At 36.0% G+C, this 25305-nt stretch overlaps 1 protein-coding gene and 3 non-coding genes across 12 annotated transcripts in view; 3 read left to right on the top strand and 1 right to left on the bottom strand.

The window, feature by feature from the left end:
- LOC115246133 (NAD kinase-like) overlaps positions 1–18816 on the bottom strand; it is a 25048-nt gene extending 6232 nt beyond the window's left edge. The window contains exons 1-7 of one of the 9 annotated variants that reach the window (XM_029824762.1): positions 18594–18816; positions 17646–17705; positions 5234–5317; positions 2170–2299; positions 1555–1680; positions 1116–1287; positions 685–1037 (exon numbers count right to left, since the gene is read on the bottom strand). In XM_029824762.1, coding sequence (XP_029680622.1) covers positions 685–1037; positions 1116–1287; positions 1555–1680; positions 2170–2299; positions 5234–5317; positions 17646–17705; positions 18594–18706 — 1038 coding nt within the window. In that variant the 5' untranslated portion in view covers positions 18707–18816. Of the gene's footprint in view, positions 1–684; positions 1038–1115; positions 1288–1554; positions 1681–2169; positions 2300–2483; positions 2781–3628; positions 3694–5233; positions 5318–6265; positions 8108–9175; positions 9443–10956; positions 12434–15988; positions 16554–17645; positions 17706–18593 lie in introns of those variants that run through there. The other 8 variants (XM_029824764.1, XM_029824766.1, XM_029824761.1 and 5 more) reach the window with 8 other exon arrangements.
- Trnag-ucc lies at positions 14489–14560 on the top strand. Its single transcript has one exon. It is a non-coding gene; the product is annotated as a tRNA-Gly (tRNA).
- Positions 14805–14876, top strand: Trnag-ucc. The gene has a single exon. It is a non-coding gene; the product is annotated as a tRNA-Gly (tRNA).
- On the top strand, positions 15235–15305 carry Trnag-ccc. The gene has a single exon. It is a non-coding gene; the product is annotated as a tRNA-Gly (tRNA).
- Positions 18817–25305: the final 6489 nt, after the last annotated feature.

Genomic DNA, 25305 nt, shown 5'->3' on the forward strand with positions numbered 1-25305 from the left:
CGGTACCGTCGCGGCTCGTTAGGCTCGAAATGACGCATCAATTTTTTTTCATCTTTAACCAACTTTGTTAAAATACTTGTCACGCTGCTTATTGAATTTTTTTCTATGGATTCCGTTACATTATCATTCTAAAATCACTGATGCGTAAGGAGAAACGTATTTTAGCGTTTTTTGAAAAATGCTTGTAAGTGTAAAAATTTAAAACCTTGATAAATTAATATATTTAATTATTTAGGAATTTATTCACCTCTCTTATTATCATGGAAACAATTTTTTTTCTTTGATCACAGTTTTATACAAAGAAACGAGTAATTTCCGATAAATTCTGGTATTTTGAAAACTTTTGAGTGAAAACTTTGGGGCAGCGCACGGTCTGGGAATGTGGGCGACATTCATCTGAACCAGGTTTCCTTTTATGGGATATTGACATGGTCCATACATCTCGGGGCGCGGTAAAAGAACTCTTTATCGATTTACGCGAAATTGCTGCATCGAGTAAATTAATTAAATAATGCCTGTTATAAATCTTAAAAGGAACAAACAGAGCATGTGTCTAACTTTATAGACGTGAGCTGAAAAGGATGTTAATTTCTGAATTATTCAGAAATTTTAATTCAGCCATCACGATATCTGGTGTAAACTAAATTAACGTGTCGATTGGCGTCGAAAAGTTTAAAAAGCTACCTTGAGCTCGACGCCGGCAGGTACGACGATCGGCCTGAAGGACAAAGAGTGAGGGCAGATCGGAGTAATCATGATGGCAGGAACTGAAGGATGAATCATGCTGGCTCCAGCGGCGACCGCGTAGGCAGTTGATCCGGTTGGCGTGCTCACGATCAAGCCGTCACCCTGGACGCTCGTCACGTGTTTGCCGTCGATGAATAGATCAATGTTCGATAGGTAAGGCGAGGGTCCTCTATCTACCACAACTTCATTCAATACCAGGAGATTAGTGGGTGGTTCAGTCGGTTGACCCTCTTCGTTCTTGCGCATGATGATGCATCTTAGACGACTCCTCAAGGTTAAAGCTGCATGACCTGGTGCCGAGAAGCGAAAAGTTATAAGCTTGACTATACACGAAAAACTACGAATAATCGAATAAATTGACAGCTAACCTTCGAGAACGTTGGTCACTTGCTCCTGAAAATTGTCGAACTCGAAAGGGGTGAGAAATCCTAAGGAACCAAGGTGAAATGCCATTACAGGTGGCACTGATTGTTGGAACAACAGACTGGCATAAAGGAGTGTGCCGTCGCCTCCCAAGCAGACAATAAAGTCAATTCGATCCTAAAAATAAAAAAATTAGACATCTTATTAATATAAGAGCAAAGATATTGATAAATTAGTGTAAATTTCATTGTTTTTTAATAATATAATTATTTGTGGCATACAAAATTAGATTGCTTATTTTTTATCATACGATAAATAACTGCATCAAATTCGATTCGTAAATATGTAAGTAAATTTTTAGTTTCATATTTTATTTGATGAGAAACATCGTAAAAAATTATAACAAACGATAACTTGTAAATGTCAAATGGAGAAAATTATTACCTGCAATTCATCCGTGCCGTCTCTAAAAGTCTGTAATTTGTCGCGAACACCTTGAAATCTGGGATCTCTGGCCAAGGCTGGATCTTCCAAAACAGATGCTTCCACAAAGACCACCATCCGCTTTTCCTGCATTACGGAAACGAAATTTTAAGACTCTAATCATCTAATACGAGCAAGTAAAGGTAAATAACATACTTTCGGCACTGTATTTTTAATACTAGAGAAAATGTAAGAATAATAATAGTTCACATGGGTTAAGGACGATTTCTCTTTTACTAACAGCCATATACCTGACGCTTATATGTCTGACAAGTCAACAATGTGCTTATATAGTTAATACATTACAAAGTGCAATTGTCGTGAATAAAAAAAAGACGATATATTTTTAATGTGAATTAAATATAAAACTAGACTAATATGAAATTAAGAATGCGTGGAGAAGATACGGATTGGTAACGAGGACAGTTTCTTTCTTTCATTTTATGCAAATGAAGCAAATTAATTTTTTGCAACGTTCCATTACGGAAAGTGGACTGTTACGTCAATCAACTGTAAACAAGAGCTAATCGACTTCTCGCGAGATAAAGTTATTGAAACAATTTTATTAACATTTACCTGTATTAGCCATGTGACCATTTGAACAAACGGTGGCAGGACTGACGAGTCGCGAACTTTCTTGATGACCAAAACGGTGAGCGGTGGTTTGTACCATGTCAACCTCTGGGAGGCTGGATCCTGAATGGTCCTGTGCAACCAAATTGTTACGATGTTTGTATATTTCTCTCCAATGCAAAAAAAAATATTTCTCTCTAATAATCGATCGCGTTAATTCAGTTGTTACACGTGTGTCTTGTATACCAGAATTTATGTTTTATATAGAGTATCGTGTAAGAAGATACTCACTGCGAGTTCAAATAAGAATACGGTACCTTATACGGAACCAGGGGAAATGAATTTTAGATTCGTGTTCTCGATCAATTGCCATGTCTCTATCGATTCTGTGGGCTTCGTCTAATTATTCGTTGGCCACTGTTACATCTTTTATAGCCGTCAAGAAACAATCGAAGCATAGGGACAAAGGTAACGACTTATGAAATGTAAAAAAGTATGACCCGACAATGACGCTACGATTGCCGCTTATGATTAACATGATGATCACGTTATTGTATTACATCGGAGAGTCTTTTATGCGCCGACTGAAAGACTGCAAATTCAATGTTCCGTATAGAAGAAATGACCAAAGAAAAAAATTGACGAGACTAAATTGCGTAACTAATATTTTTTTCTTCAAATATTCATCTTCAAAAGTGACATTTAAAACATTCTAAAAACGCGGATATTATAATTTTTTGTACCTTACAACCGGTTAATAGTTGACCAATTATCAATAAAAAGGAAAAATAAACCCGCGACAACTTATTTAATGGTGGCAATTATCAGGTATGACGTTGTTGCGAGAATCAACACGCGTTGATTAAACGCGGCGAATCTTTTTTACCGCTGGACACAATTGAACGAACACGCGTGCGTTTGCTCGTGCACTGATCCGAGTCGCGTCTAACTTGTTATTCCCCATTTCAAATATCTCGAATATTTAGTCAATAAAAATTACGATTACGAGTCGGAGATATCTATATTAATGAGCCGTTACAAAAGTATTCAACAGATAATCTTAGAATACTTATGTGTCATAATTGATAATTTTGTTGGACTACCGATGAACTTCCACGAGGATCATCAAAACAAATGCATGTAGCGTGCCTTGATGATATTAATAATATTTTATATGACTTTTAAACATTCTCTAAGAAAAAGGGAGAACGACATATTTAATTTGAGGAATGTATAATGAATTCACAGGAAAAATATCTCAGATTTTACTCAGAACAATTCATCTTAAACACTTATAATCTGTACGTATGTAAGACTTTTTCTTTCGATCGGAACTTTAGTCGCGCCCGCTAAATTTAAGTAACGAAAAATAACTCTCTGTAACCCCGACGAAAATGCACAATGTTAGGTGGTAATGTGCGAGCAAATTAAAAAGTATCGTGCACATTAATTAACAACTCACATCTTGATTCCAACCATGATAGCACCGGCTGAGCGACGCGAGCTTACTGACCAAGCAACTTAAGTAAGACGGACATTTAAGCGTAAAACATCGCGCACGCGCGCGTGTACATCACGTGCACGCGCGGGAAATCGCATCACCAATGTCTCCAATTCATTATTCTATATACAATAGGGTTCAACATTTCCAAAATGGAGACCTTGTAATTTTTCCTTCAGGGAAAGAGAAACATGACACTCTCTCTCTCTCTCTCTCTCTCTCTCTCTCTCTCTCTCTCTCTCTCTCTCTCTCTCTCTCTCTCTCTCTCTCTCTCTCTCTCTATGGAGAAATTTTTTACTTTTCCGCTTCTAAGAAAGAATTTGGCGCACCGTGTCTAGATATTCTTACATTGTAAGTATTGGTTAAATAGAACCATATTTTTTTTATCGCTTTAAAATTATATGAGCTATAACTTTGTTATTGAATATTGTGTTTATGATCTTTGGCGAATATTAAACGCTTACAAAATATCAAGATATTAGGATTTCGAGACGGGATGCACAAATATCTAAACGCGATGCGTCGAACCGAAAATATCCTATAAATGTCTTATAATTCCGGATCCCGAAAGTGTAAAGACATTGATGCACATTCTAATGCAAGTATGCTGGACGCGAGAACTTTCTCATATGAAATTAAACATGTTATAAGACAGAATGCGCACAACTCGAACATTTTCTATACGAATATACATTCCATCAAATAAAAAAAAATATGCATTTATGCCGTTTATAGTGGAGCATCCACTGTTATAACATTTGATTCCAAAATTCTTCTTAACATGCAGGTTACAAGTCAATTAATAGATGTGGAGACTCCAATTTTTTATACATATGTATATAAAATTTGCACTCTAATAAAATTAGAATCATCCAAAATAGATATTTTAAATAAATATTTGAAATTAAGCTAATGTAAAGAATTAAGTGATGTAATAACAAAATACTTGGCAGTATAATAATTAAATGACGAAAAAATTCAAAGGTACGTAAAAATTTTTTAGCTATTGCAAAAGATAGTATCTTAACGATTATAATGCATTTAAACTGCCGTCTGGTCGCGCTTAGTCATCATTCTTTGCAGAAAGAAATGCAAATGAATTTACGGTCAACCGTTTCTAGTATATTCGGCATTTACTATATGAACGACGCGATTAGCATTTTAATTTGATTGTTTGGTAATGAAGATATAATTTAAAATTTTTCCCACCAAAGTAAGCAAATATCGTTCGACGAGTAGTTTACTTAAGCGCACTAAGCAGCCTTTTCTATCACTAAAAATTAATTAATAACTATTTTCAATCAATCTATGATTATTATAAATATTATAAGTCTAATCAATAGTGCGACGCGATCGTCAAATATTCTTCCGTAATTTATTTAGCGATGCTGACGTAGAGAATGAGAGTACGTGCGATCATTAAGAACGATTTTCAATGCAAATAAAAAATGCACGAATAATAATAAAATCTATTCGATCGAAAATGAAATGGTGGAAAAATTTTCGATGAAATAATAATTAATCGCGCCTTTAAATTTGTCTCAAGTAAAAAATACGATTACTTACATAACCATTGCGGAATTCTTCATGATACGCCCACATGGCCCGAATGTTTGAACAGGACTGGGTGCGTTTAGGCTTCTCGTTCTTCTGTAAAAACGAAAAAGACAAACAAATGTATTAGACACGAGAAATGTCATCAGATTCGCTGTGTAATCCCTACTAATTTCATCGAGTGAAGGTACCGGGAAAAAATGCAAGTTTATTCAACTCAAGACTCTGACCTTCGTATGATCCCTTCTTATATATATTATATATATATTCGTTTCTTTCTCATCTATTCTCTGGTGAATGGGAAAAGTACCGAAGCAATCGCTTCCTCATATCGAAAAATAACTCCTTTTCATTAATATATTTTGAAAAAAGTTATATAGAGAAAAATAAAAGTAAAGTAAAAAAAAAAAAAACTGGAAACTTGGAGTTTTTTTAACGATTACGTTGCGTTCTATCTTTTAATTGTACTTTAAAATGATGTATTATCAAGTATGTGCATATTAATGACCGTAAGAATTAATATTTATACGTAATCAGTTGCGCATGCGTTCTGCGTATTGTTCACGATAACGTTGACTCAAGGTAATTATTACTTCATAGTAATTATTGTTACTTATCAATATATAAATAAGCTGCAATTACAATGCATTTTAATATACTAGATAATTTTTTTTCCCGACTCTTTATCGTGTTGCAACCTAAGCCGCATTAATTTTATGGCTTAACAGAAATTATGGACGCGCACTTGATGAGGAAAATACATTTTAGTATAAAAACAGTTCTTCAGTCGCAACTTCATTCCACAATCTTCGCGTTGTAACCGAGTGTAGTCGACGTCGGCGCGAAAGTTATAACTTGACACGAGACTGTGTATATATACACACACATATTAAATATTATCTTAGATATAATTCGTACAAACACAATACGTCGGGTTTTAAAATTTCTTATCGCGCGGCAATGAATTATGAATTACTAATCGCTACACGTCGAAATTGCTTTCTTATCGCTCGTGGCAGAAAAAAATTATCGGAAATGATCTACCTGAGTACGCGATTTCGTGGATTACTCTCCATCGACGAATCGTTCGATCCATCATCTTGCAGCTCGACGACATCGCAAACGAAGTCATATTGTGCTGTGACGTCACTGTCATGCAAGAGCGAAATCTGATCCGTCATCTTATCATTAGATGATAAAAAACTTCTTTACAAGAGCAAAAAGCAACAGTGTGCACGTAATATTTTAAAACATTTATGATGAAATTGTCAGGGACTTATTGATTTCATTGTTTTATCGCTACCGATAAAAAATGCAAAAGAGAATTTGATAAAATGTCAAGAATCATCATGAGTAGCTAAATTCTGATATCTTCGAGCGTTATTAAAATGTAAGACACATGTGAGTATCGTGCTACAATCGCGTTGGACTGTGCATGCTTTCGACGTGAGTGTTGCCAAAATCGTTTATTTTGAGATTCGCGCGCGCCATCACACAAGAAGAAATCACGGATGCTAAAATTAATACCAATCCAATTTCGCGCTTTTAAATAGCGGGATAAATTCGTCTTGCTACTCATCAAAATTTACGATGCAACACATTTAAAAGAATGCAATGTGTATAAAAAAAGACGAGTCACTACGTTTTCGATATAATTTGTTCCGCTATGCTTAATTAAGGGATCAGGATAATCGCTTAATACATTTCTCTTATTTAAAACTTTCTTTCGTTTATTCGACCTGTTGAAAATTGCTAAGCAGATGACTCTCTTGGAACATACTGTAATTTCACGGTTACAAAGTACGCGACTTTCACGAGCGCGATTGTGCGATTGGATTTCTAAACTCGTTCTTAATCATTTCGGAGTGAATGCCTAAATTCTAAGTATCTTGATCTCGTTCTTCGAGATGATGGCACAGAGGCGTCCTTCGCTCATCGAGAAGCCATCGAAAGTACGCTCGAGGACAAGCTTTCCTTTTCTCGAAGGTATCAATCGTAGAGGCACAGATTTTACGATTCTCGCTCTATCACCGTCTATCATTATACCGTATCTCGAGCAAAGAAGAAAATTTTCGCGACGCTCATATAACGCTGTTAATTAAAATAAAACATATGACATCACGCATAGTTGAATGCAGCGGAGCTAGCGTCAAGGACAGAGAAGCATTTGCATAAAAAGATTTATCCGACTCTGTCATACGATATTCACAACCTTGAACGTTGTTCGAAACTTTATCCATCGAAGCCGCTGTGACGTACGCCGGATGGTGATCTGTCTTTTCGACTTAATTTCCCGATGTCTAAACAAATGACTCTCACGAGCGTCATTTCTCGAGTCATTGCACTAGCGTGAAACAAATAGGATCACCGGACATCTCGCGCACTGATATTGAAATATTGAACACACGATAAGAAAATCTTGAAAGGTCAATTCGTGAATATGAATTTCTTTCTTTTTCTAAATTCTTAATGTCACACGGACACACACGTGAGAGAGCGACCGAGTGGCGAGATGGCCACGCGCAGAATGAATCTCTCTCGCCCGAGTCGCCCACAATCATGAGATTCCCTATCTCTGGCGGTCGGTAATAATTGCGATTCGTGTCGATGCTGCAGGTAGTAACCTTCCCAAGGGGCGACGTGCCGAGATAATTCTAGTCGCTAATGCTACGAGGCGATTAAGTCGGTATATTTTTGTCGTCCGCGTATACCTCCTCAACGTAGCTGTCTTTTCGCTCGAGGCGCACATGTTGACGTAACAACACTTTCTTCGTGTGAAGAAAGCGATTTGCACAGTTACAAGAGCGAGTGCGACGGCATCCTTGAAAGTAGAGTCGAGTAATTACGATATGAGGATAAAATGTCACATCATAAGACTCGATTGATATAATTATTGTTGTTGATGATATGTATATAGATATATTTATATAAAATTACATGGCATCTAATTCAGATATTTCTAGATGCTGTTTTAGACTAGATGGCTCAGACTTATACACATACGCCACAATAGACGTCTATCCGATCTCGCGTTTCTCCCTGGATACCTTTCCTCCAATTCTATTTGATAAATAAAAGGAGAAGAAACTTTTTGAATCAATCGTGATTGATGTAGTTGTCAGCATGATTAAAATTTTTAATATAATTTTTTATTCGGCATGCATGTTCATTATGTTTAGACGTATATATTGACGTACGTTCATTACATTTATTATATTCATAAATCCATAACCGGTTTGAGTAATATATCAGTCACACGCTCTTCTTATAAACGATAAAGACGTTTTTATGTAAAAAAAGAAATCGTATCATAATGTGTGTGTGAATATAATGAATAAAATAAACATAATAAACACACGCGCGCGTGTCGGGTAAAATATTAAACATTCATATGACGCTGTCGTAATTGTTACGTCGATTGGATGGGGAACTCGAGGTATATATAACGAGGGGATCCACCGCCGAGCGAGACAAAGATCTTGACGGAAAGTGATCTGGTAAGATGACGCGTTTGGCTCCAACCTCCAGCCGAGAGAACGGTGAGAATGCATGCACTCGTTTCTGTAATCGATTGCATCGAGCGCGAATTCCTGAAATTCCGATGGACAGCGCGAAGGAGGCTTCATGCGCGCGCGCAAGCCCGTCGAGCTCAAAAGCCGGATCGGGATGGAATGTGTGTGCGGCGAAAGGTTCTCGAACGCGTTCTCTCAAAGAAAGGAGCAACAAAAAGTGCTCCTTTTGCAGCGATTCAAGCGGGCGTATTCTCGGGTATTCGGATGCACGTGCAGTTAAATGTCAATTAACGTAATCTCTCTCTCGCAATGACGTAGTGTTCCCCTTCCGAAAAAAATAAAAAAAAAGAAGACAAATATTTTCCGATATGTTGTAGAGAAGAATGGGGTACGTTCTTGAAACGAGATACGAGTTATAGTAATGAAGGAAATTGTTCGATACCTTAATTCGTCCTCGTCCATTCAGCGATCGATACACGATAAATCAAGAAGCAAGAGTGGAAGAGAAGACGATGCTCGCGCAATAATTAGAGCGATGCGGGACCGACACGATTAAGGCACGCTTGGGCACTGACGCGCCACGAGGAAGAACGTGTCGGATATGGACGACGTTGATCTCGTAGGTCGTGAAACGCCGGCGTCGTGACGCCCAGCACGACGCACGCAGGCGCGGACACTCTAATCAATTCCAAGCACGCAACCTATTTGTTTTGATTCGAGAGATCCATTCAACTCCCTCATATGCAACTTTCGTTTCGGCTTCTTGGTAAATCGAGAAATGCGATCGAGAGAAATCCGATCAAATAAATTTCATTTGCGGGAAATATCGAAGAATTTTGAAAGGAAAGTTTTAAAGTTGTATCATTAGCTTTTCATCGCATTTAATATTTAATTTTGTAATTTTCTGTATTTTTAATGATTTTTTTCTGCATCTTATAATAATGTTTTATTATCTACAAATTAAAAAACAATTAACCACTTTTTGGGGCCGTTTAAATTATCATTATATTCTAAATAAATAAATTAGAATAAACAAATTTTATAAGCGATTTTCTTAATGTTTCTCAGAATCCAGTATCCAAGATGATAATAATGTCGTAGCATGCCAAAAGTGTTGAGCAAGCTACTATGTGTTGTGTCTCGTATTACATTACGAGTTGAAATCAAATTACGTGATTTCAATATAATTGCGAAATTAAACGGTCAGTGATTTCGTGTTAGCGAAGGTGTGTTCGCTCGATGCCTCGTACTTAGTAACGATTTTGCAATAATCGATGAAATAATATCGCGATCAATTAATGCGATTATATTTATAAATGATGTTATATTAGAAGCATCACTGCTGTCATTTGTTGATCGCTTAGGTTTGCAAAAATTTGGATATATTATATGTTGAAATAAAAAAATTAGATTTTATAACCAACAATAAGAGATCTTTCGGGAATCGAATCCGAGCCTTTTGGGTGAGAGCCAGGTAAGAAGATATCTTCACTGTAACATTTTAAACTTTAGCGAATCTAATTGAAGAGCCAAAAGTAAATCAAATTCCAGAAAATAAAAATATATGTACAATAATTGTCTCCCAGATATAATTACAATTTTTAAGCCTGTTGAAAGCGCACAAGTTGAACTCTAAATTATCAAACTAATTCAAAGTTTTATCTAATCTTGTAAGCTTTTTAACGGTAATCCTACTTAAATTTTGTTTCAAAAATGAGCTGTCGAAAAGATTTGCGGGAAGTTTTGAAAGAGTATATGCGTCCAAACAGACGGCACGATTCAAAGCGATGGTGCTTACAATCTAAGAAGCTACTGTATTTATACCGGGAATCGAATCCGAGCCTCTTGAATGAGAGCCAGATCCGTTGGACGATATCGGGGTTGAAATCGCTTATATTATTTCACACGATTATATGTATATCACCACTAAGGAAATTTTAAGTTTATCTTAGAATTAATTAATTAAAAGTTGTCCGTTACATAAGCCTGCATACTCGAAGAGTAATCAAAATTGCACTGTAATATAAAATAAAAAATCTAATGATAAAAGTAATAAGTTGCATTCTATTTATATGTAGAAAAAATAGGGTAAAAAAAAATATCGCTAAAATTCCTTGTGGAAAAATGTCTAAAATAGACTGAAAAAGGTGATTAAATCGGGTTTGTTTACTGACATTCTTCGTTGTTTTTTTCTCCCGTAATTTCTGATGAACTTTTACTCACGGCCAAGTACCGGATCGTTTCCGCCTGCGTGTTTCCGGTTCCCTGTCACGATCCAACAGGAAAAGTTCTTCTCCTCTACCGTTCTCGTTCCTGGCGATGGTGTCCTTGCATCCAGCCAGGCATCTCCAGTCGAGCAGCTCGCTCACGCTTCGTCTGCGTGGCTTTTCCTTCACCATTTCCATTATCCGAAAAACATTTCCTTTAATTTTTCCGATCTTCCCAGCTTGCTTCTCCGATTAGTTCGAATCTACTTTCGATTCTACCTCCGTAAGATAATCGCTCGTTCAAAGTTACAGCTCCTCGACGCTTTCGCATAAGTCAGCATTTTTAATTCCTTTCAAACGCAATTCGAATGTCGTTGCTTCGGGTGTCGCGATTAATTTCGAGCACACTTTGATTTCAATAACGATCAGTTGCTGATGCCGATTCTCTATTGCGGTTCCCGCGCGCTACTTTCGAACTGTGCGCTTTCTTCCTTTCGCAATAGCAATTGCTCTTGACATCCGAGGACTTCCTTTCTTGATGGTTGAACACGCGATTTGTACGTGCGGTAAACCTATCCGTCTAAGCGTATATCATAATTCTTGGTAACGTTCGCGGTGGTGTCGCGTTTACTTCATTCCATGTACGAGATGCAAATGATATATTCAAGGACATATAACTACTTGCGATTCTACGCATACTTTATGCACATATCACACACCTAAGTGAACTTTAGTATAATGGCGGTTTTAGATTTAATAGAAATAATGATATAATTGGTAATGATCGCCTTGGACTTTTGTCCTCCATCAATAAAATTGCGTATCAAAACGACTTTCGAAAGAATGTCTCACGGGCTTCGTCGTATATGTACTTGTTTCGTATTAACATGTGTTTGCGACCTACTTGCACAAGAGGGGAATTTCACTTGCCGATGAACGAGACGACCGATAATGGATACCACTGCCCGTAATCGTCACATTTTTTTTTATCTTATCTGTTTAGTATTGGGTGTGCTGGCAACTTTTGCAACTTTGCAGCTCAATACAGCTCAAATTGTTTTCAGTTTGTAATATTTATTTGTAGTTATTTTGCAGTTTTGTATTTAATATAAACGGCAACGGTATATATTTATGAAGATAATCTTCGTTGAAGTTTTAGAGCACACACGTTAACATATATAATATACATCATTTGCAAAATTTATACTATATTTTTTTTAATAATAAAATATTTTTCTGATAATAATTGACAGCACTGCATTTTTGACGACAAGATTTTGTTCCTGAAGATTACGGTTTAAGGTTTCGTTATTTTCTCTGGACTTTTTTTGAAGCGTACTATATGTTTACACAAATCTTAAGATCGATCTCTCTTTGACAATTTTTCATGTTGAAGAGGAAAAGAATCTAATGTATTATTCATTAATGGGAACAATGAAATGAGGTCTTCAAGTTGGCACAGACAACGCACAACAACCGCGATCGACGACCGCTGAAGGTTTACTGAGGAACGATTTTACCAGCTGTAGCCAGGCAGTTAGGGCTTTCTAACGCGCGCCTTTTTCCCCACCACCTCGTGCCCCCGTTATCGTCACGCTCGTGATACTGAAAAGTCCGTGGAAGGGTCGAGAGTTCGAACGATTCGCGATACATTTGAGTATATATATATATACTCAAAATAAAAATTAGTTAATAGTATTAAAAATTTAAGAATGTTAAATCCAGAGAGAGGGGGAAAGAAAGAGAGAGATTTTGAATCTATTCCGTTTTTTATTTTAGAAATTATATGTTTTTTATCATTTTATTATCTTTCTTAATTTTCATTTTCTATAAATTATCTACAACTACATATTATCTATAAATTATGTATTATTTCTATTAATTATTTTATAAATTAAATTTGTTATATTATCGGGAAGGGTCCCGTAAAATTAGTGTAAGAAGACATACTTTTTTTCTTCTTTATGCTATTATCTTTAATGAATTATGATGAAGCTACCCATCCTCGACAAAGTAAAGATTACCGCTCGAGACAATGTCATAGTAGCCGGAAGTCTCTACCCACAATACTTACATTTCCGGTCAATGAAAGCAATAAGGTTTTAAAGGTAAATGCATTATGAATTCGGTGAATGAAATTTCCATTCTGGGTCAATAAAAAAAGATACTTTTATTATTAAATTAACAAGATTTTTTAATTTATATCAGAAGAGAGAGATAAATAAAATATTTATTCTAATATTATATATGCGAAATGGAGAACACTTTCTTTCTTTCTCCGTTTTATTTTTTTACTGACAAGTGTACTTTCTCAGTTATCGAGTCTATGCCATATGTTCAGTCTCTGTTGAGGCGCGCATGACAATATTGAATAATTTATAATGTTACACATGCTTGTAACCAAGTGAGTTTTTACGTCACATATGAGAAACATAGAACAATCCACAACTGTTCTTACTTTCGCTCGTACTAATTCAATCTTTTTATAATTCAAGCAAAACTCTTTTTAGAATAAAATTCTCAAGAATGGTCATTTATTTTAATGTCTCTCTCTTTAAGTATCTCCAGTATTAAAATTTAATAAGCTATTCCAATTAAGCCGCCATTAAGGCAATTTATAGCAAATGCGTAAGTTCATTTCTTCCAATGTCAATAATAATAATCGTTAAGGAATTTGCTATCTGTGTAGTATCCTATACATCTTATTTGTAATTTAGGAGAAGTCCGATATACAGGGTGTCCCAAAGCACCCTTGACAACACTCGTGAGCAAGTAGAGCACAGTAAACTGAACAGAAAAGTCCTGTAACATTTTTTTTTATAACGCTTAATAAAGGAGTTATTATTGAATAACGTCTGGCCAATCAGCGTCGACCTTTAGCCGCGCGCCTCGTAGTGTGCGTGAGCGTTCCGTCGCTACGGCGACGCACACTAACAGACGGGCGGCTCACTGACGTGCGTCCGGCTAAAAGTCGGCGCTGATTGACCAGACTTTATTCAATAATAACTCCTTTATTAAGCGTTATAGAAAAAAATGGTACAGGACTTTTCTGTTCAGTTTACTGTGCTCTACCTGCTCATGAGCGTTGTCAAGGGTGCTTTGGGACACCCTGTATACACATTGTTTGACTTTCCAGAACGAAAGCCAAATACTAAATTTTTTCTAGGTAAAATTGATATAGTATATTTCTTTGTTCTAACGATTTTTTATTTTCTTTTTACAATAATTTTAAGCATTAGTATATATTTAAAAAAAACGTTATTATTTTATTACATTAAAAAATTTTTGTTTTCTTATATATATATACACACTCTCTCTCTCTTACAATAAACTCTCTTTGGCAGATAAGTACGAAATGAAATCATCAATTTGTTGCAAACTTTAATAAATGAATAAATCATGTTGCTAATTAGTTATTTCCAATTATATTTAAAAAAATAAAATAGTTTTCTTCTAAAAATAGAAAAAAAACTGTCGACAAATATCGTAATTTTAAATTATGTCAAAGTGAACATTCTCCTTTGCTATTAACGTGTTGTACACCATGTGCGATGGTGGTGTAATGGTCAGCATAGTTGCCTTCCAAGCAGTTGATCCGGGTTCGATTCCCGGCCATCGCACGCTATTATTTTTTAAATTTTTTGTTATAATTTTTGATATATTATTTAAACTAAGATATTCTCATCAATGAATATATACATGTAACAGTCTAAAAATTGATAGACTCTTTTATTTTCAGTTATATCTTAAAAAATAAAAATTTTTTTTTTCTAAAAATAGGAAATAACTGTCGACGAATATCGTAATTATTAATTATTTTAAAATGAATCTTCTCCTTTGCTACTAACGTATAGTATATCAGGTGCGATGGTGGTGTAATGGTCAGCATAGTTGCCTTCCAAGCAGTTGATCCGGGTTCGATTCCCGGCCATCGCACAATGTTATTTTTTGAATTTTTTGTTACAATTTTTGATATATTGTTTAAATTAAAATATTCTCATCAATGAATATACACATGTAACAGTCTAAATTTGTAACAGTCTAAACTCTTTTGTGTCGTTTTATTATAATGTCATTATTTTAATCAGAATTGTTTTTTTTTAACCAAGATACGAAAAGAAGAAATAAGAATTTAACGAAATTGCATCGTTTCAATATCATAAGCATGTTTGCATAACATTAATAAATTTAATTATTTAATAAATTTGATAAAATACAATCTAATCTGTTGAATATTATATTCCTAGAATACGACCGTCTCATATATTCTAAAGGAAACGCCAAAGTAACAAGAGCACTGCTGGTGTAGTGGCATCATGCAAGATTCCCATTCTTGCGACCCGGGTTCGATTCCCGGGCAGTGCAGTTTCTTTTTGTTTCCGTCAGATTTCATGTATGACGAATTAGAGAAAAATCGATAGCAAAGGATAAAATATTTTTTCATTAATGAAAGTCTGTTTTATTTTTTCGCTGTTTTTGTCCTCGTAATTGCTATTCGGCTAATGACATGGCACATTAAATCATTATCAACTTTAGCATGGAATTTTTTCGATGAAATTGACGAGATCAGATTCTTTTCTCGTATGTTGACGATAATTTAATCAGATCAATTATATAGCGACTTATTCATTGAAGTTACTATTCATTAGCAATGAATCGATGATCTCATTTCGTATCTATTTGCCAAAGAGGTTGTAACTAACGAGTTTATAAGGTTTCCATGATATAAGAGAAAATGAAAGCATCATCTATTATGTTAGTTTAAGTTTCTACAGCGAAGCAAAACAAACTGAAGAATCATTTTAAAATTGACTACTATGGCGAAATTATCTACAGATAACTAACATAAAACAAACATGCGTAAAATTCCATTCCAGTTGATATTTATCAAACGAGTCGTTCGATCGCAGTTTCCTTGCTTCATACATCGCAAACATAATTTCTGGGTGTTGAAAATAAACGTATGATATATAATGTAAGACACACGATCATACATATCAAAAGAGTATATTATAAGTTGTGGGTCACGTTTATCATAAATACTGTACCTGACAGCAGGATGCATAAGGGAGTTTCTCATGCGCGTCGTCGCTTGGAAAAGAATACTTCTACCACGTAGCATCACTATATACTTGGCGCTACTATACTGAGAGCCAACAATTTCATTCTTCGACGAACACGTTGTATCGAATTGAAGGAGAAGGAAAGAAGATAAAAATTTCTCACGATAAGGGAAACCTCCGCGATAACCCAGTCTCATCGACGAGAACAGATCGCGTGCCGCTGTTTGTGTCAAGTGTCGCGTGATTGGCCAGTGATATTGATATTAATTTGCCAAAAGTACAGCTGAATATATATAGATAATATTTGGTTGCCCATACGCACGTGTCATACATTTTTACTCCTCAATAATATATGTTGGACGAGCTTGGGAATGAAAGGAATGTAAAGGAATCTGTAATGGAACGCGGAGACACGCAAATGTGCGGTCGATTGTGTGCGATTAATACGTATTGCACTTGCAAAACAACGTGACTATTATCGCCGAGATAAACACACACCTAAATATTGGAGCAATGTCATACATTCACAAAACAAATGTGTGATATAGTTTTAATTTTGTCTCACTGTGCACATTGGTTCCAAGACAAAGTATAGAATAATAGTGCATTCGTGATAAAATTTTGCGGAGAAATTAATTGGTTTGCATCAGCTAATAAATGCAAAATCATAATCACTCAATCGCAAAAAATAAATTATCAGCAAAATTATTTTAAATTTTCTTGCTTCTAGAAAATAAATTTATTTCTGTTATTATAATATGTTTTTGTTATCATGACATATACGGATGATCGGACGAGCACAAGAATTTTTATGTGATTAGAAATAATATATGAAGTGCCAAGTGCAGCATGAAACATTATTACGCCACATCAAGACAAAACAAGTGTGTAGCTCTAGCGTGAATAAATTGTGTATTATAATGCAAATTATTCAGAAAGCGTAAGGTCTCAAAGTATGTCTACGTTCAATAGTTTCACATAGACAACGTTTACACGTCACTCTTAATCGGGTTTAAAAACATCCGTAGTTTTAAGATTAGTCAATCACAGCTATTCCTCTGAAGAATGGAATGACTGTGATTGGCCAGCCTTAGAACTATGGATGTTATTAAACCCGATTAAGTGTGACGTGTAAACGGAGTCATAAAGATATCGAAGTACATATAAAGACGGGAAATGACAACGGGAATGTATCTATGATATATACAAATTTATGAAACTAGCTCTCTCTATCTTTTCAATTTCCAAAAGAGCCTTTCGTCATTCAAAATTATATATAGCGTGGAATGAAAAATAAGATCCGAGAAATTAATAATTTTAAAGATCCCAAAAAATCACTATCAATCTCAATAAGTTTTACAAATAATTTACAAATGATAGCAAACAATTCTGAATTATTTTTATAAGCGTTCAGAATGTAAAAAAAATCTGTATTGCGTGACAGATTGTTCAAATGATTAGATAACATTACAAGAAGCGATAACGACACAATATTATATATTCTACAAGGACACGACTATAGTGACTATACCAATGAAACACGACTACGTTCAACAGGTAAAGGAAAACGTTCACATGCAGGTTTTACCAGTTGGCGCTAGCTACAATCATCGCTCAACAGAGCTTTAAAGAACTGTATTACCTTCGCGTATTACATTCCACCGTCTCGGCTTGATCGACCGTTAACTCGGACCGCAAGTTGCTTCAAGAGAAAAATAAAATTGTTATAAAATTTTCATTGATAACAATTTCTAAATAATCGCATTAACGTTCGTCAAGATTCCGCGTTAATAACAATCTCGTATGACTATAAGTTATCGAATTCCGTCTTCGATTAGATGTTTCCCACTCGCTCGGGTCCGGTGATCAGCGTATAGTTTCAAAAGGGAACGTATTGTTAGACGCGACTGTATCAAGATCCGTTCATGGCCCTGACACAGATATCCATATTTTTTTTTTTGATAGTATCGAATATACATGGTTGTTTGCGCAATCGTCTTGAACCGTTCAATTCCGTCCCAACAATCGAAAATATCGCTCCAAAAAAAATTCTGGATATTTTAATATTTGAGCCAAATGCCATAATAATAGATAGATATCTAATATTGAACTTGGATCAATGATAAAACAGCTGATACGCTGATCATCGTACTCTCGTCGATATCTAATGCGCGTTATAGACGAATTTATAATGAATACGTCCTTAAGATTGATTAGAGAAAGCTGTGTTTTGTTCCTTTTTTTGTGTGTATCTATAAAATTATTCCATTTTGTCGTGAGCGTACATTCCGATTGATTAACGCGGAAATTTTCGACTCTGGGCGTGACTCAAACTTTCCCGGAAAAATTTTTGAGATACGGAAGTACGCCACAAACTTCCGCAAACGTCGCATAAATCGCTCTCGCGGACGCGAATCGAAGTATATGCGATCGTATACAAATTTCGCGTCGTCAATTTTTCGAATTATAAAAATAACCTCCCAAGTATGAAGATTACTCCAAAATAAGTAAAATTTACGTAAAAGGAAAAAAATCGCGATTAATACTTTGGGAAAGTGTTCGGGAAGGATGATCCGAGGATAATTCTTACCGGAAGGTTTGCTGTTTGTCATGCATACGAGACACGGCGTTTTTCTTGGGCGCGTTCTCGCCCAGTTTCGCGTCGACCATCGCCTTGGCCAGCTGAAGATCCTTCTCGTTCATCCCTGTTTCCTTTGCTCACTGACGGTCGTCGCGATATAAAGCACGACGTATTTTACGACGCACGCTCGACGACGCTCACGAACCGTACCGAGAGATGTCTCGTCGCATACTGAAAGAGCTCTCTGTCGCCGAGAGGTTTAACCCTGAGCACTTCCATATTAGCGACCTGAACATATGTCGCGGGTATAACTTTGTTGCCGTTGCTCGTATATGTCGTTGTTCCGTCTTTGGCCTTTCCGGCCTCACCTTATCGCTATTTTCCTCAGCCTCACGAATATTGTCGTGCAAATAACTCCTCCCCTTCCTCCCATTTCATAAATAGAAACTGGTCTATTGTAATCGGGGTCCCGATCTAGCGTATTATTTGAGCATGGAGGTATTTTGAATGGTCCCTGTGATTCCCGCTATTCGCCCAATGAACTCTCGCATTGACGGGCACACGTGAGTGAGATCAATGGAACCGTTGACGTCACAAACCGCCAGTTCAATAACGGATGGTGGCACACGCGTTCCTTTGCATACGTGTAATTATATATATACATATATATATTTCATGAAAGGCTGATGACATTGTCGGTCTTGGCGCTTTAACGTTTCCGCCAGTTTTTAACGCGTGCTTCGTCGGTGAAATAATGATTTTTTTCAATCCCTTTTCTTGTTTGATATACTTTTGTCCTTTATATATTATATATATAAAGGAAGGAATCGTGGAATCGCCAGGACGTAACACCCCCGGCCTTAGACAAATGTTGGGGAAAAACCCAACATTTGCAGAAAAAAGGAAATGGATTCCTTCCTTTCGCGGATAACTAAAGTATTGTAAATTGCATATAGTTTTGTGCATGCTAATTTGCTTATTAAGAAGGAGGAAAGAGAAGGCGATCATCAAAACCCCTTTTTTTTTTCGTCCTTCTTTTACTATATATATATATATATTTTTTTTTTTTTCAGTTTTATATTATGCAAGTATATATTTTTTTATTCGTGCGTGAGAGAGGAATAAGAGAAATTTATTTGCAATAAATTGCAGTATCTTCGAAAGATAAGGAGGATCCCGAGAGAATAGTCAAAATGAAATATGTCAAGGGAGTGGTTACAGATGGCAAGACATGCTTTTTAAATTGTTTCCATTGACGTTAGCCACGAAATTCATTTACATAGATCGGAAGCGCCGGACACGCGCGATTTTGTTTTTATGTCATGTGTCAAGTAAAAAAATTATAAAATTCCGTCGTATAATTCAAAATTTTGAATTTGATGATTTATCTTGACGGTTAGTGATATAGCATCGCGATTACGTCAAACTCTTCTGCGTAATTTAAGTGAAGAAACATCAATTTTTCCTTCGATCGTGAACCGCATCCTCTCCCCCCTCTTCCTCCACTGCCCGTTGTAAGATAAATCATCAACTTTTTTAGTGTTTTTCACAGGATTTAGAATAAGGAGAAACAAAAGTGACAGAGAAAGAGAGATCTAATTTTAAATCCGATTCTTTGATCGAATGCGCGTTAGAAAAACGATGATTGAAATCCGGGTGATCTAGTTTATGACTAGAATGGATCCGTCGATCGATCTCGGCCGATTGAGCACCGCAATATTAATCACGTGCCTGTTTCTCCTCGAACCACGTGGCCGGTACCGGTGGTTATCAAGGCCACTCGCTCGATTCTTGCAAATCGAACGTTAAAGGCGTATGAAAAATAAGACGGGCAATAAATGTTTTGACGAGATTATGATTTATAAGAACTCGCTCTCTCTCTCTCTCCCCCTCTCTCCCTTCCTCTCTCTCTCTCTCTCTCTTTCTCTCTCTCTCTGTCTATCTATCTTTTTCTCTCTCGGTTATTTCTTCCTGTTTCATCAATAATAGTCAATCTTGGATCTACTATGAACGAAACGTTACTTCAATATCGTTGGCTGTTTTTTTTTTTTTTTCTTATAAGTTCAACACGTGTTGCGTCTCTTCGATTCGCATTCGAAACGGTTCCTTATCGTGATAATAATGCCGAGACCGTTCTGCTCGTTACATATGAAACCGTTTCCAACCGTTGCAGTGTCCTCTGTTGATTATCATTCGTGAGAAGTGCTCTATTACAACGTCAAAATTTTGGGAACGGTACCCTTCTCTTTATTCGATGTAGATCGTATCCTAAAGAAGATATGCGTATTTCCAGTTCATTGAAACAGATATTATGTACTTTAATATTATTTACGTGTAGTATCACTTTTTTTTATACGAAAAACATTACTTTCTTCGCCGAATTTAAAGATCCCTGCTAATCCCATTCTATTCTTTCATTCGACAAGAATGTTTGATCTCTACTCAAAAGACAAAGAGAATCGAAATGCACAGGTTGCTCTCCGTATCGTCGACATTTAAATGTTCAGCTGGCATAATCGCACTTCGATATCGTATTCGCGCCAAACGAACTTGAAACCGCACGACACGCGTTGACCTTTCATTATACGCGACCAACGTCGTGTATTCTGTCGATTCTTCGCTTAAACCTTTCGTTTCTGTTCGTCGATAGTGATCTGCCTTTCGTTTCTAGCCGTCGTTTTAGCGTAAATCAAATCCGCCTCGTCGAATGTGCGACGAGGCACGAGGACATTCTTCGTCTCTCTCTCTCTCTCTTTCTTCGTGAACGATAGACTGATTTTTACGCATGATTGTCCGGGCATTCAAACACATGCTAAAATTTAACGAGCTTCACGTCGTCGGCAATGCATCAAAGCGCTCCAAATAAGCGACAATGACGCGACGCACGCGTGCGTTTTCCATGCGTGTACCTACCTATTATGTATCCCAGTCGACTGCGTAACTACGCAGCGCATATATAGATTATAATGAATACGTTACATTAAAGCGAATAACAACTACCGCCGACGAGTTTCGCCTCGGACAAGTCGCTGTTTTTTGTCGACGATATAACGTTCTGTCTTCTTGGACTGCTGTGTGTGTTCGTTTCAATAATATATCGGGTTGATTCTAAAATTGCGGGCGTTTTCTCGGTCACGGATGCTGTGATGTTTCTCTTTCGCCATCCACGGGTAAGATGTGAAAGAAATTTGAAATTTATTTATCTTCCCGGAACAAATTTATCTAGCATACTCGAAAAGCGATAGTTTTAATAAATTTTTATGAGAATCATTTATGCCGAACGTTCTTCTTTTCGCGTATATATATCCTAATTTAAAAATAAATTGCTAAAACAGCTATAATGAGTGAAAGTTCGCATCGCGACGACTTCTCCGATGTAATGGAATCGAAACAGATATATAAGCAATATCTTTTACATATGTATATTTACAGACTGAAAACCCATTTCGCGGAAAGAAAAGGAGAACGGAAATGTTTACTTTTATTTTCGCGGTTGCAAATAATGAATTATTGACTCGCAGAACTGTGTACGGGATTTTACGTAGTCGCGCAAAAGTCGTAAGTGGATCATCCTCGATTCTTTTCGCGAGACTGATAGCTATCAATTTTACGCAAACGTGCGGAACGAAAATTATATGCGAACGAGTATAGTATAAGTGGGCGGTGATGTAAACGCACGGGTTTATACGTAAATAACTAAATGAATAAACATTGGAGTAGAGTGCACCGCGATGGCCGTTATGTAAACGTGGATCTCAAATACACATACGTTAGTCACGCAAAAAGTACGAAAGAAACATTACTTATAGACACGGAAATCTGAGACACCGTTACTTCCGGTTCGAGAAAAGAAAAAAAAAAGGTTTAAATAACAATTAGAGAGAGGGACGCGTATATTTTTATAAAAAAAATGTTCTCTTTTTTTTCTCCTTTCGCATTTCCTTGTTCGACATTTTATCGGACAAGTTTCTCGTCTTCTCACAAAATACAAACGAGCTTCTGTGCCTGGCCACTTTCCCGGGGAGATCGTGTAACAATCGCGGCTCATGAATTTCTGGCATATTTCATTTGGAAAAAAAAAAGACTAGCATGATATCGCACACATATGTATGTGAGAATATGCGCCATCTCTGCCTGTTTGATCTTGCGAAAACGCGGGATAATTAACGAGTTTTTCACGAACGAGAGCGAGATCCGCGCACGGAAAGGAAACTCGAAAGCGAATGGAAACGAAATTGTGAAACGCGTTACGTAGTGGAAATTACGAACGTCATCGTAATGTTTTTTGCCCGCGAAATAATTTAAATCCGATGCATCTATTTTGACAATCAATTTGTGGGAGATGCACGCGACAAAAGTATTTTATTTTCCTCTCGTTTGTCGATTCTCATCTTCTCGGATCGAAATACATCGCCGGCACAGAATGAAAGAAAGAAACTAGTGATTCGCGTGGGTGCGTGGATGAAAAAGTATGTGTGCGTAAATAAATATAGGAAAATAAACAGGCTGAGAATGCCGACGCGCGCCAAGGCCTCGCCGGCTTTCTAACGACAGTCGCTTTTATATAACGGTCATTATTCGTCCCTTTTTATTACAACAAAGGTAGATACAAAGACGCACGACTTTCGCCGCGAACGGCACGCGATATACGTGCCGTTTGACAATTATTCAGTAGGTGGGCGGGGGCGATAGAAATCGTAGTACATCAGAGGGATAGATACGCAGCGGGGATAACTTTTCGGAATTATCCGATGAGGGACTAGAAGACCTCTTTGGCGATCAACCCTTCGTACCGGGTGGCATCGTTATAAATGACACCGTACGTTCGAATCTATCCAGAAATATACGACGACGGTGTCATTTGAATCACCCTGTAGACGGTCGTCGACTGCAGGCGACTTTGCGATCGAGTACTGACAATATTCTGGAATTCTTTTAGAAAGACATGATGAAAGAAAAGTTCAAATTTTAATTGATTAAATTTAATACATCATTATGTATTTGCAGCGTTTGTCATCGTGTAACAAATTTAAAGAGGCATACTCGTTTGAACTCTCGAAAAATGAGTACATTTTCTAGATTTTTTGCAGCGCAACGACTTGATGAAAACTTCTTATTTTTTTACAATATTAATACAATATTATTAAATGCTTAAATAAAAATTTCCAGCTTAAAAATTTTTCTTTTTTTGAAGTTATGCGAATATTTGCAGATTTATATTTTCATGCACAGTGTGCAATCGCATAATTTTTATTTGTAAACAAAAAAAAGATGGACCTTTTTTTTTAAAACCGAAACTTTTTTTCAACATGCCGCCATTTTCCTATTTTTAAAAATTTTGAAAAAAAACGTTATTATGGATAGCAGATAGCTATGAATATGTTTAATAAAAAGAAACTTGTATTTTTGATTTCTGATATGATAAACGAATGTTTTCATGCATACTGTGCATGAAAATATAAATCTGCAAATATTCGCAAAACTTAAAAAAAAAAAATATTTTTTAAGCTGGAAATTTTTATTTGAATACTTAATAATATTGTATTAATATTGTAAAAAAAAAAAGTTTTTATCAAATCGTTTAAAAAAAAAAATATTTTTTAAGCTGGAAATTTTTATTTGAATATTTAATAATATTGTATTAATATTGTAAAAGAAAAAAAATTTTTATCAAATCTTTACGCTGCAAAAAAATTTAGAAATGTACTCATTTTTCGAAGGTTCAAACGGGTGTGCCTCCTTAATAAAATTAATTTTCATATAACGGAACGAGATAAAACCCGTTTTATTACAAATCAATATTTTATCCGGTCATTGATATGTTAAGAAATTATATAATGATAGCAGACAAAATTAAGTTTGCGCCCGCATAAGACTTCAGAACTGCCTTCAGTGAGAACAATTTGTAATGAGAATAATTAACGAAGAAATTATTGTTAATCCTCGATCGCTCCGTCTGAATTGATCATCTTCCACGACACTTTTTTACAATATAATCTTCCTTACTTTGCTACATTACGCTCACAATTCTATACACATAATGTAAGAAAATCGCAGATCATATATTATACAACAAACGAGATACAAAAATAAGTGGCGATCCTCTTCGAGCATGAAACGTCACTCGAGAGATGGAGATGTAATTAACTGTACAAAATTATTTTCCAAGTCTCTCTCTCTCTCTCTCTCTCGGCTGCACCAAGTTTTTCCGCGATTTTCAGCGAGCCTGTGTAATGTAATTATCAAAATGTGTAATGATAAACTTGTAATAAGAGAGAGTATTCTTTCAATACATTTTTCAGTATTTCTCAATATTTAAAAAAATTGGACCTGACACAAACTTTTTCTCTTAACAAGTCTTTTTTATATCGAACATATCTTTTCTTTTTTTACATCTTGTATTGACTTCCCTGTCAAAACAATTGGATATTTATTTGTTTCCCCATTTTATGTAGAATTAGAATTTACTTAAATTTTTATACACGTTGTCTCTCTATATCAATTACGAGAAGGAACGAGAGAGCGAGGGGAATATCGTACGAGCGGAAATTATCATTCTGATTCGAAATAAGCGGAAGTCGTCTCTAGTCTGTTCTCTGGCCCTCCAAACGGAAATTCGAGTGATCCAATGAAGGGCGATTGCCACCCTAATAGGTGGCAAATATACATACATCAACACACTCAACGAAGACTATATGTTTTTCATAGATAAATATATATA

The sequence above is a fragment of the Formica exsecta genome, unplaced genomic scaffold, assembly GCF_003651465.1.
Source record: "Formica exsecta isolate Colony F162 unplaced genomic scaffold, ASM365146v1 scaffold139, whole genome shotgun sequence".
Taxonomy (NCBI): domain Eukaryota; kingdom Metazoa; phylum Arthropoda; class Insecta; order Hymenoptera; family Formicidae; genus Formica; species Formica exsecta.